The sequence below is a fragment of the Peromyscus leucopus genome, chromosome 8b (genome assembly GCF_004664715.2).
Source record: "Peromyscus leucopus breed LL Stock chromosome 8b, UCI_PerLeu_2.1, whole genome shotgun sequence".
Taxonomy (NCBI): domain Eukaryota; kingdom Metazoa; phylum Chordata; class Mammalia; order Rodentia; family Cricetidae; genus Peromyscus; species Peromyscus leucopus.
The window spans coordinates 42,185,695-42,198,256 of NC_051086.1; the positions used below are offsets into that span (position 1 = coordinate 42,185,695).

The 12,562-nt window shown below is 41.4% G+C and overlaps 2 protein-coding genes across 2 annotated transcripts in view; both read right to left on the bottom strand.

Moving 5' to 3' along the window:
• Positions 1-9,185, bottom strand: part of Snap47 (synaptosome associated protein 47) — a 77,159-nt gene extending 67,974 nt beyond the window's left edge. Inside the window, exon 1 of the mRNA XM_028857165.2 lies at positions 9,111-9,185. The gene's annotated coding sequence lies outside the window, so the exon portion shown is untranslated. The remainder of the gene's footprint in view (positions 1-9,110) is intronic.
• LOC114682975 (zinc finger protein 709-like) lies at positions 154-9,200 on the bottom strand. Its single transcript, XM_028857127.2, has 4 exons — positions 9,111-9,200; positions 3,595-3,721; positions 3,332-3,389; positions 154-2,602 (listed from the first exon to the last, which is right to left on the bottom strand). Exons 1-4 carry the CDS (start codon positions 9,111-9,113, stop codon positions 1,399-1,401), a joined length of 1,392 nt encoding a protein of 463 aa, XP_028712960.2. The 5' UTR covers positions 9,114-9,200; the 3' UTR covers positions 154-1,398.
• Positions 9,201-12,562: the final 3,362 nt, after the last annotated feature.

The window sequence follows — 12,562 nt, forward strand, 5'->3', positions numbered from 1 at the left end:
GTTTGGGGATTAAAGGTATGCACCACCATACCCAGTTGATGCTGAGGATTTTGATAACATCTGGATTCTCAGGCCATGGATTGCTGATGCTAAATATTGGGGATCCTGGTAACCATGCTCCTGGAGCAAGAAGTAGCTGGGGATGGGGAGTGGTGTGGGTAACTGAAATACTTTATTCTACACATTGATAAGATTCCAATAGCATAACCAATGTAGTATGCTACTATGTAGTAAAATAGCAGTTACATATATTTTAATTACATACCATATGAACTAGTTATATAATATATACTACTCATGTACAAACTATACGTATCCTACAGATACACATATACACATGCATACACTGTATGTACTAAATAATACTATATTATATATTATACCAAGATACACAAATCTCTTTGAATACAATTGTAAAAAGTCTCAACAAAGTACTACAAAATTGTATCTAATATAAAGACACATTCCATGCTTTAACCCAGAAAAGCAATGTTTTCACATTGTAAAGTCAGTGTAATGCATGCCCATCTCCAGTGTGCATTATCACATATCTTTCCATGAGAAAAGTCGGGAGACTTTCTGCGTCCCCGGCAGTCTTTCTAAACGAGTTCTTTCATGTCATTGAATGAAAATGGAAAAATTGAAGGCCTTCTGACATTTCTTACACTCAGCCTTTTCTCCAGAGTTCTTCCATGGTTTTCAAAAAGAACTATAAAAAAAGCCTAACCACATTGCTTAGAGCTACAGGCTCCCCCCCCCTCCAAATTTAATGTCTTTAAGAAAACTGAAAACTTGAATACTTCCCCTACATTCCTATTCATAGTGTTTTATCTGGTACGTATTCTTTCATATAATCTAAAATAACTGGAACATCTGAAGCCCCATTTTTCTCACATACACAGGGTTACTATCCAGTGTCAATCTTTCTGTGTCCTTTAAAAGAATCAAGAAAACTGTTTTTTTTTTCATATTCCTTACAATCACTTTCTGATGATTTGTTGTCCAATGAATATTTTAGTTTCTTTGAAGGCAAATGGGAAAATGTGATATTTACCATATTTATTTGTACTCAAAGTATGTTTCTCCAGTACAAGTTCATTTATGTTTATAAAAGCAATTGTAATGGATGATTCTCCATTGCTTTCATTAGTAGGGATACTCTCCAACATGAATTATTTTATGGTTTTGAGGATACCCAGAAGAAGTGAAGGATTTACCATATTTTTTACATTCACTTTGTTTCTTTCCTGCATGAGTTATTTGATGTGCTCTAAATATCCTGGGATTGTGAAAGGCTTCTGACATACCTCACATTTAAAAGGTCCATTTCCAGTGTATTTATTCAAAAGCCTGTGAGAGAAATTGAGGGTTTACCAGAATTTACATTCATAAGACTATCTAGTAATCATTTTCAACTGGAAGTAAAGGCTTTCCCACATTATATTCATAGGGTTTCTCCCCTGTATGAGTTTGTTCATGTTTTCGAATGGAAGTGGACCGACTGAATGCTCTACCACATTGTTTACATTTATAGGGCTTTTCTCCAGTATGAATTCTTTCATGTATTTGAAGAGAACTGGAAGCACTAAACCACTTGCCACATTGTTTACATGGATAGGATTTTTCCCCAGTATGAGTTCGTTCATGTTTTCGAATGTAACTGGGACAACTGAATGCTTTACCACATTGCTTACACACATAGGGTTTTTCCCCATTATGAGTTCTTTCATGTATCTGAAGTGAAGTGGAAGAACTAAACCATTTACTACATTGTTTACATTCATAGGGCTTCTCTCCAGCATGAGATGTTTGATGTCTTCTAAATACACTAGAAAAAGGAAACACTTCCTCACATACATTGCATTTAAAAGGCCCATTGCCAGTGTGCTTTATCATGTGTGTTCGAACACTTGTGAGAGAAAAGAAGGCCTTACCACACTGTTTGCATTCATAGGGCTTCTCCCCAGTATGAGTTCGTTCATGCTTTCGAAAGGAACTGGAACAACTGAAGGCTTTCCCACACTGTTTACATTCATAAGGCTTCTCTCCAGTATGAGTTCTTTCATGTTTTCGAAGAGAACTGGAACAACTGAATGTCTTATCACACTGTTTACATTCATAGGGCTTCTCTCCAGTGTGACTTCTTTCATGAATTTGAAGATAACTGGGACAATTGAAGGCTTTTCCACACTGTTTACATTCATAGGGCTTCTCTCCGGTATGAGTTCTTTCATGTTTTCGGATGGAACCAGAACAATTAAAGGCTTTCCCACACTGTTTACATACATAGGGCCTCTCTCCTGTATGAGTTCTCTCATGTTTTCTAAAGGAACTGGAATGACTGAAAGCTTTCCCACATTGTTTACATTCATAAGGTTTCTCTCCTGTATGAGTTCTTAGATGTATTCTAAATTCACTGGGGAAATGAAAGGCTTTCCCACATAACATACATTTATAAGGTTTACTTCCAGTGTCCATTGTCATATGTCTTTGAATACTCATAAGAGAAATGAAAGAGTTCCTATATTGTGTAAATTTATATGGCTTCTCTGAATATTCTTGATTTTCATATAGGTTGTATCCAGAGTCAGTTATGATGTGCCTATTAAGGAATGAACAACATATGAAGACTTTTCCAGACAAGTCACAATTACATGGTTTTACGCAACTGTGAACTCTTTTTTTTTTTTTTTCCATAATCTTAGCCAGGCTGTGGTAGCACACACTTGGGATGCAGAGGCAGGAGGATCTCTGAGTTTGAAGCTAGCCTGGTCTACAGCATGAGTCCCAGAACAGCCAGGGATACACAGCAGAAACCCTGTCTCCAAATACAAAACAAACAAAAGATTTGGAATTCTCACTGAAAGTTTGCTCACATTGACTTTTACAATCTTTACTTTTACAGAATCATCATGTCTTCTGTACAAAAAGAGACAAGCACATTATTGATGGTTTATTACTGATTTTCTTATTCAATAATGTCTTAGACCTACATTATAACCAAAATCAGAGGAAGTCCAGGTGTCTTGGCATATCTTAATTATTAGAAAATAAATGAAATAACCTCTCTGAAACACAGCTTCCCCAAATCCATTATCAAAGCAGTGATATTCATATAGTTTCTTAGTACTACATGGAAGTCAACTACCTTGAAAATATAAAACTCTGTTAAACCGAAGAGAGAGAGACAGAGAGACAGAGAGAGAGCACGCAAACAAGCTAGTGATAAATGTTTGAAGCTGTGCTATTTGTTTCGTTTATTTACCAAAGTTTACATGACATGCTAACGCTCCCTCAAGGAACATCATACCCTTTTGTGAATACAAATTACCTTAGATTTATCTCAGGATTTTTGTCCTCCTCAATGTTCTGGTCTTCCCACCCGTTCTCTAAAATATAGACCGAGGAAAAGCACTATTAATTATGAACTTCAAAAAAATAATAGCTTTGAAGTTCACTGTACACTGAAAATATGCCCATTTATTCATTTAAAAAAAAAAAAAAAGTAGTCCCTTTCCACATTTCAAATTGATAAAAAAATTCCTAGGGTGTTTTTTTTTTTTTAATTAAGTAAAGAAATGTTATCATTCTTACCTATATAATTCAGGTTCCTAAAGACTTCTTGCATCACATCTGTGTAGAGATTCTTCTGGGAAGTATCCAGCAAAGCCCACTCTTCCTGGGTGAAGTTTATAGCCACATCGTCAAAGGCCACTGAGTTCTAAAATATCCCACAATGTGTATTGGAGGCTGGGTAAAACTTATACCACTAGGAATCTATACTCTGTGTGTAGATGTTCACATGATTTTGTGATTTCCAAATATTCGTTCATCTAAATTTGGTCATCTAAAAGTTTATGTACTTAGTTGTTTACATACAGCTATATTAATATTATAATTCAATTGAAGCACTCAGAAAGCAATAGCAGAGTAAAAACACCCTTCTCATTGGTAAATCCAGGGAATAAGATATTTCTTGGTTATCCCTAATTTATCATTGTATAGTATATCTCCAATACACGTTACTAATAAACCCTACTGTCTGCTCTATAAAACAATGCTAATATTTGTACTGTGAGAATTCTTATTGTTAGAAATGACTACTCACAAAATTGAACCTTTGCTGGTGTTTATCAGGGACCTCAGGATTTAGAAGAAATTCTAAAAACACAAGTATTAGAGTAACTAAGAACAATTAGAATCCTGGGTGACTAACTTAGAGGAATTGAAAAACTAGTGCAAATTTTCATATGAAATTATACCGCACTACAAGAATCTTGAGAAAGAATACAATAAGACTAGGGCTTCTTAATGTCAAAACTTGCCTCTTAAAGCAACAGTAATCAAGATCGTTATGTAATAACATGTAAGTAATGACACAAAGAACATCATTATGTGAATGAACATCCACAGATTCCAGGGAGAATGAGGTCAGGAAAATGGCTGTGGGATGCTCCAAACACGCATGCCTCCACAGATACATGAAAGTACAAGCAGAAACAACTTCGTTAAAAATTTAAATATTCTCAAACTGTGTATCAACCATGTGAATGTAAACCTATAAAAACATGAAAATGGCAAGAAAGCCTTGCGTAGCTTCTCATCCATGTTTTACCCTGTCTCTAATATGCTAACAGTCTTAAGACAACAGCCTAAGTTTCCAGTGCAGGAGCAGAGTGGACCTTATTTTGCATCAAGTAAACAAAAAGCCTACATCTACCTGGAAAAATAAATTGCTGCTTATATTCACAACAAGTACATTAACACCTAAACTCTGGGGGGAAAAGCTGCAGTGAAAATTTCATTCAGAAATTATTCAAAAGTACCCAAGGATAATGTGAAATTCAGAAAGCTCCATGCATTCCAAGAAATTTTAAGGACAAAAAAACCCAACCCGATTATGTGTTAAAGGAATGTCCTCTTAAACCAACCCAACCCACCCCACCCCCTCCCCGCCAAAGAAAAACTGAAAGAGGTGACCTTTTGCTGTTTCTTCTAATTTTTCTGTTTTAGTATATGACATTCACAGAAATATGTCAAAACACTGGTTGAATAAATAATAAAGGACAATAGAACAAACTGACTACACATAAGCAATATAGTCTCTGCAATATTTTGGAAATGGCGGCTGGAGAAATAGCTAAGCAATTCAAAAGCACTTGTGGCTCTTGCAAAGGACCCAGGTGTCAGCTAACAGTTAACCATCTATAATTCCAGTTCTAGAATTCCTAATGTCCTCTTCTGGCCTCCAAGGGCACTGCATGCGTGTGGTACACAAACATACATGCAGTCAAAAAAATACCCATATACATAAAATAAAAGTAATTTTTTGCTGGGCAGTGGTGGTGCATGCCTTTAATCCCAGCACTTGGGGGGCAGAGGCAGGTGGATCTCTGTGGGTTTGAGGCCAGCCTGGTCTACAGAGTGAGTTCCAGGACAGCCAGGACTGTTTACATAGAGAAACCCTGTCTCAAAAAACCAAGCACTCAGGAGACAGAGACAGACAGATCTCTATGAGCTTGAGGCCAACCTGGTCTACATAGTGAGTTCAAGCCAGAAAGGCAACATAGTGAGAACTTGTCTTTAAAAAAATGAAAAATAGAGCCAGGTGGTGGTGGTGCGTGCCTTTAATCCCAGCACTGGGGAGGCAGAGGCAGGTGGATCTCTGGGTTTGAGGCCAGCCAGGTCTACAAAGTGAGTTCCAGGACAGGCTCTAAAAGCTACACAGAGAAACCCTGTCTCAAAAAACAAAAAAAAAAAAAAAAAAAAAAAAAAAAAAAAAAAAAAAAAAAAAGGAATGAAAAATAAAAATTTTAAAAGGAAATGTTTTGGACAGTATTTTATTACATAAATGGACACAGCCTTCAATAAATAAGAACAGATAATAGAGAAAGTGGGGAAACTGATTTTCAGTTATCCCATATTATAATTTTCAAATGTCCATTTTTCAGTTAAGAAAAAATACCAACTATAGAGAAACAATGAGGAAAAAATTTGAGACAAACTATCTTTGAAAAACATTTGACACTACAGTCAATGAATGCTATACTCACTAAATAAGATTTTTTAAATAATCAGCTGTCTTTAATATATGTAACATAAAATAAGATGTCAAATTACATAGGGAACACTTCTAGAATTTGAAATGCAAAATGGAGAAATTCATAATTACAATTAGAAACACCAAAATACTCCTTATCAGTAATTGACAGATCCAGTAGCCAGAAAAAGCAGTAATAGTAATATTGTTATTGAACAACATCAACCAGAAGGATTTCATTGATATTTCTAGAACACTTCAGTCCACAGCAAAACTAAATGGTAGATCACATTCTGAGTGATCAAACACACCCTAACAAGCAAGTACATAAAGTATATTCTAAAAATACATGAGCATTAAATAGAAATCAGTAACAAATACAGTAGGAAAGCCTCTAAACTGGAAATAAAATCACAAAGTACAAAATCTCATGTGAATCAGATAGTCATCTGAAGGAACCTGAATAGTTCAAGGAAAAGAAACTTAAGTTCGTCATATGAAAACCTGTGGGATATAGAACAGGCAGTACACAGGAAAAGTTTCAAGCATCAAATCCATACATTCTTGAAGATTTAAAGCCAGCCACTTAATCTTCCACTTTGAAGAGGACGGTAGCCTGTAGCAACCCAGAGAAACTGAGGAGGCAACACTGGATTTGTAATGAAGAAATCAATGAGGGGCTGGAGCGATGGCCGAGCAGTTAAGAGCGCATGCTTACTATTCTTGTAAGTTCGATTTCTAGCACACCAGAGAGCTCGGAACCACCTGTAACTCCAGTTCAGGAGGATCTAATACCTTCTGGCCTCCACAGGCACTGGACTCATACAGAAACTCACACATACACATAATCAAGAAGTAAAATAAAAGGCTGGGCGTGGTGGTGTACACCTTAAACCCTATGGTAAGATCCAGGACAGACATGGCCACACAGTGAGACCATGTCTTAAAATAAAATAAATAAACCAAATGATTGGGCTAGCAAGATGGTTCCGAAGGTAAGGCACTTCCTCTAAACCTGATGGTATGAGTTCAATTTCTAACTTCCACAGATGTCTTCTGATCTCCACACCCACACCTTGGCATGAGATCTCAGGAATTTTTCTATATATGTTCAGGGGAAGCAAAGGATTTAAAAAAAAAAATCAGTGGAAATGAAACTCTACTTTTTTATGAAATCTGCTTCCTTCTAGCTTCATGAATAGTTTACTTTAAGGGGGTAGGGATGCACACCTGTAATCCCAGCACTCAGAGGCAGACAGATCTCTAAGTCTGAGGCCAGCCTGGTCTACAGAGTAAGTTCCAGGACAGTCAGGGATATACAGAGAGACCATGTCTCAGAAAAAAACAAACAAAAATTTTTACCTTATTCAACTCTGAGTACATTTCATACTTAAAGCTGAAGTTCAAATAAACAAATATTTCAGGCTGATAAACATAGGAAAGGGGCAATTCTGCAGACGACACAGACCTGGCCATTCTCTCTCCCAAGAGCTGCTGAAATAAATATTCAACAATCACACCTCCTCGGGAGGCTCCGGACTGTGACCCTCGCACACTTACTCCGCTTTGCAGGTCTCTGTCCCACTGCACCGTAGTGGAGTTGTCTTTCTAATCCTTTGGGAGAAAGTTTCCTCCCGGAACAACTGAGAGACACTCAAGAGGGCAGGAAATACTACTCTGCAGACCCTCATTCACCAGCATCTAACTAAACCATGTGTCCTAGGAATCGAACTAAGAAGCTTAGGGGGAGATAATGTCTCTAAAAATTAACTATTGAGATGGGGACTACTCTGGGAGATTCCTCCCGCCCCAGGACCTCCAGCTGCTCCCCTGAGAGGTTCCACCCAAGACCTCGGACTGGTGTCCAAGAGGACCTATGGCAGCCCTAAGAAACTTGTCAGCCCCCTGGCAGTTCTGAAACCTGGGACCATTACTAAGAGGAAATGAAAAACGTTGTGTCCAGTTCTACTTATTTAGCAAGGAAAATAGACAGCAACGGTTGTCACCTTTTAATCCTCCTGGACTAGAAGTTGGCATCTGAGAATACTGCGGGGGAAGCCGGCACTCAGAAACTGCTGGGGGTGGGGGGGGGGCTGAAGAGATGGCTCAGTGGTTAAGTCCATTTGCTGCTCTTGCAGAGAACTGGAGTTCAATTTCCAGTAGCCACTTTGGGCAATTCCTAACTGCCTACATCTTTAGCTCTAGGGAAGCCGGGACCCTCCCCCGACCCCACAGACACCCACCCACGTGTGCAAACATATACACATGAATAAAAGCGGGATGAAAGCCTGACATCTCTGCCTTCGCTCTGGGCCTACTCCCTCCTTTTTTGGTTCAACCTAAGCATGTAATCTTTCAAGTAGTGTCTGTCTAAGCTACTTCATCTCCAACGCTGAAGGAAGAACAAACCTCCCAGAAGCAGAAGTTATCTCCAGCGAGCCACCTAGTCCCCTAGAGGTCTAAAGTGAGCTGAGACAATGATGGGCGGGGCCACACTTTGGATGAGGCTGCTGTTTAAGCTTGCTTCTGGTCTGGCCTTCCTCTAGTTAAGCCTGAAGCTCCTGCTGAAGATGAACTGGGACAGCAGATGTCACTGGACCCTTCATCTGTCCCTCTTCCCACTGGACCCACACTGACGACGAAATCTCCACTCTCGGCTTTCCCCGACTACCCATCTCTCTAACCGGCATACTGGGACGGGTGGCCAAGACGAGCTGGGGTTTGCCCTACAGACTCTTGGAAGAGGAAGGAGCTGGAATTTGGGGAGGTTCACTGTGAACCCCGGGAGCAGCCAGACTGACAGAAAGTGGACTGACGCCCTGCTTCCCATGCCTCAGGAAAGCTCAGCCGTGGCTGCCCGGCAGGAACGCACAACGAGAAGCCAGCGCCCCAAGTCCCGAGGTGGGTCGGCCAGGACGCCGCGGGGGCCGATGGGACGCGCGGGGACCCGCCGCCCAGGCCACTCAGGACCGGGGGACAGCAGCGGGATCGGGCCGCGGGCTCCCGCTACGGAGGCCTTCCCCGAGGCTGGCTCTGGTTGGAGGTGGCCAGCGCCGGCCAGAACGCTCACCATTTCCGAATTCCGGGCGTCCCGCGTCGTCTGCACCTCACGGGGACACTAGCTACAGCGGGGGCCACCTTAGACTACGGTGAGCTAAAGACACAGAAGCTGAAGAAGCAGAACCCACGCCAAGACTGAACAGTGTGAAGAACCAAACACCGCGAGAGTGCAGCAACCTGCTCCGCCCCTCTCCTCCAGCTGCAGCCTGGTTGGACAATTCTACTCTGAAAGACAGGGCCTAAGGACACGCCCCCAAGTCTTGAGTGACAAAGGGTGTATGTAATCCAACCCCTGACTAAAGAGACTGGGGGACAGGTCTCCTCTGCACACTAGCGATGGCCCTGCCAGGACACACCTGCCCTTGACCTATAGAAGGCATAGCCATGAGTTAATAACGTAAATATACACGTGCTATTCACAACTGGAAATTACCAATATGACAACGGTTTAAAATTTTTCTTCTAAAGACTTTGAGACAGGGTCTCATGTAGCTTGCCTCAAATACAGTTCAGGCCAACCTTGAACCTTCAGTGGTTCCTCCATCTTTTGAATGCTAGGGTGACACATGTGCCACTATGAATGATTGATTATGCAGCACCAGGGACAGGCTGAGGGCTTCTCGCATGCTAGGCATGGACTCTGCCAACCGAGCCACAGCCCTCGTTTTAGAAATTTAGATGTTATAATCTTCCTAGTTTGAGGAGTGTGATGGCTCATCTTGGTTGTCAACTTGACACATCAACTGAAACCCAAGCAGCTGGGCATGCCCGTGAGGGAATTTTTCTTGACTGGATCCTTTGAGGTCCGAAGACCTACCCTAAATCTGAGCCACGCCTTGGTGGCAGCCTGTATAAAAGGACACGAAGTAAGGAAACGTTTGTCTTTTGCCTGCTTGCCCTCAATCGCACTGGCAAGTTCCTCTACCCTGCTGCTGAGGCATTTAGACCCTACTTCTTTGGGATTCCAATGTATACTGAAGACCACTGAGACATCCAGCCTCATGGCTTGCACAGCTATTGGATTCTTGGACTTTCTGTTGGGAGACAGCTATTGTCGAACTTGTTGGACCCCAGTCTGTAAACCACAAGCCACTGTAGTAAATTATATATACTATCAGTTCTGTTCCTGGAGAGCAGTGGTTCTCAACCTTCTTAATACTGTGGCCCTTTAATACAGTTTCTCATGTTGTGCTGACCCCCACCCCAACAATAAAACTATTCCCTTGCTACTTCATAACTGTAATTTTGCTACTGTTATGAATTATAATGTAAACATCTGATATGCAACCCCAAAGAAGTTTAGACACACACAGGTTGAGAATCAGTGTTCTTGAGAACCCTGACAAATGCAAGGAGTTAGCCTAGGCTTTGAAAGCAAGGCTGTCCTTTAAGACTAATAGAAATAATAATAAATAATAATAATAATAATAATAATAATAATAGCTAATAGAAATTAATGAAGGGCCACATCTGTAACTTTATATTTTCTAGAAACAACACGAGAATGTTAAAAGGAACAGGTAAAGTTTGTGGATGATGGTGATGAAGGGTTTGGGAGCAGATCTTCATTCAGGACTCTAAAACAAACCAAAGAATACATAAACAACAACTGGATATGAGTAAAATTCCTTGTGTTTTCTATAACACAATTCTGCAAAATATACATAAAAGATACATTTTCATTTTTATTAACAAAATACCTACTTTTTTGCTGCTAATTTCTTTGAAATTTACTCTGCATTTTAACATTCCTGAACATCGCTGTATCAGCCACATTCCAGGTGTTCAGTAAACCCCATCTTGCCTGGGCAGCCACAGGAAAGTACATCTCTCGTGCCTCCCAGTCTCTTCAAAACACACACACACACACACACACACACACACACACACACACAAAATGCCAAGTCTGAACTACCACCCCTTTTGTTTTTTCAAGAGAGGGTTTCTGTGTATAGCCCCAGCTGTCTTGGAACTCGCTCTGTAGACCAGGCTGGCCTCGACCTCAGAGATGTACCTGCTGCTGCCTCCCAGTGCTGGGATGCTGTGTGATGGTCTGTATGTCAAATTGCTCTGATTGGTCAATAAATAAAACACTAATTGGCCAGTGGCCAGGCAGGAAGTATAGGTGGGACTAACAGAGAGGAGAACAGAGAAAACAGGAAGGGGAGACAACAGACACACACTGCCAGCTGCCGCCATGACAAGCCGCATGTGAAGATGCCGGTAAGCCACAAGCCACGTGGCAAGGTATAAATTTATGGAAATGGATTAATTTAAGCTATAAGAACAGTTAGCAAGAAGCCTGCCATGGCCATACAGTTTGTAAGCAATATAAGTCTCTGTGTTTACTTGGTTGGGTCTGAGCGGCTGTGGGACTGGCGAGTGACAGAGATTTGTCCTGACTGTGGGCCAGGCAGGAAAACTCTAGCTACACTGGAATTAAAGGCGTGCACCACCACTGACCACTCCCCCAACTTGCGTGCCAGAAATAAGAGAACATCTTTTCCCTGCTAACCTTTTTCCTCAGGCAGAGATGATTCCCAAGAAAGCAGAGCACGCAAATAGCAAGTCTCCATTCCCACACTGCATGATGGTGCCCGTCCCCTTCCCACTGATCAGTCAGCAAGGGAAGGATGATCGGTCCGCACACAGGTGGGAGGGAACCTCTGAGTATAGATTCATTACAGAACCATTCCCAGCTTTGACTTCCAGACATCAAATAGAGGAAAACAAACACTCCCCCCCCACCCCCGTGTGTGTGTGTGTGTGTGTGTGTGTGTGTGTGAGAGAGAGAGAGAGAGAGAGAGAGAGAGAGAGAGAGAGAGAGAGAGAGAGAGAGAGGTGAGAGAGACGGGGCGGGGGTGGGGAGGCTGGGGAGGGAATAGCTCTGGTAAGAGCTAGGCTTCAGAAGCAAGCTCCAGGCAGGCCACTGGTAGGCCAGGACAAGCCTTGATATTAATGAACTAACCCCAAGATGGTGTTGATTGCTAGTGAACCAGCCCCAAGCTGTGAGCCCTGGCGGCACAAAGCTGTCAATGAAATGATACAAGAGCTGGAACCTTGAGTCTAACAGGCCCCCAGACCTTAGCACAACTGGTGAAGAACCAGCCTGCCTCCATCTTAGGCTTGAAAGCCATCTTATAGTAAAGACAAACTAAGTTCATTTCTGCTTATGATTAAATCTCTGTTTCTCAAGGACTGAGTGATGTCCCACCTGTAACCTTAACTACAAATGAGTTCTGGACTGCCTATTCCAGGAACGGCATATCATGCCTTCATTTCAAAAAGTTGTTCATAACCATCCTGCAACCCTAGCTCTGCCTCAAAAGGCTTGATACGGCTGCCTTGTTATGACTACCTGTTGTTACGTCCACCTTGGAACCATATCTTTGTTTCAGCAGGGACTGACTTGTTATGCTCTTGGCCTGCTCCTGTAACCCCGCCTATTTTGCCCACCAAATC

Bases quoted from the DNA above. Each gene is read 5' to 3' on its own strand.
- LOC114682975 (XM_028857127.2), bottom strand. The intron at 3,390-3,594 runs GTAAGAATGATA...TCTATATTTTAG, and splicing joins TAGGAACCTGAATTATATAG to AGAACGGGTGGGAAGACCAG. The intron at 2,603-3,331 runs GTAATTTGTATT...ATTCCTTAATAG, and splicing joins AATCCTGAGATAAATCTAAG to GCACATCATAACTGACTCTG.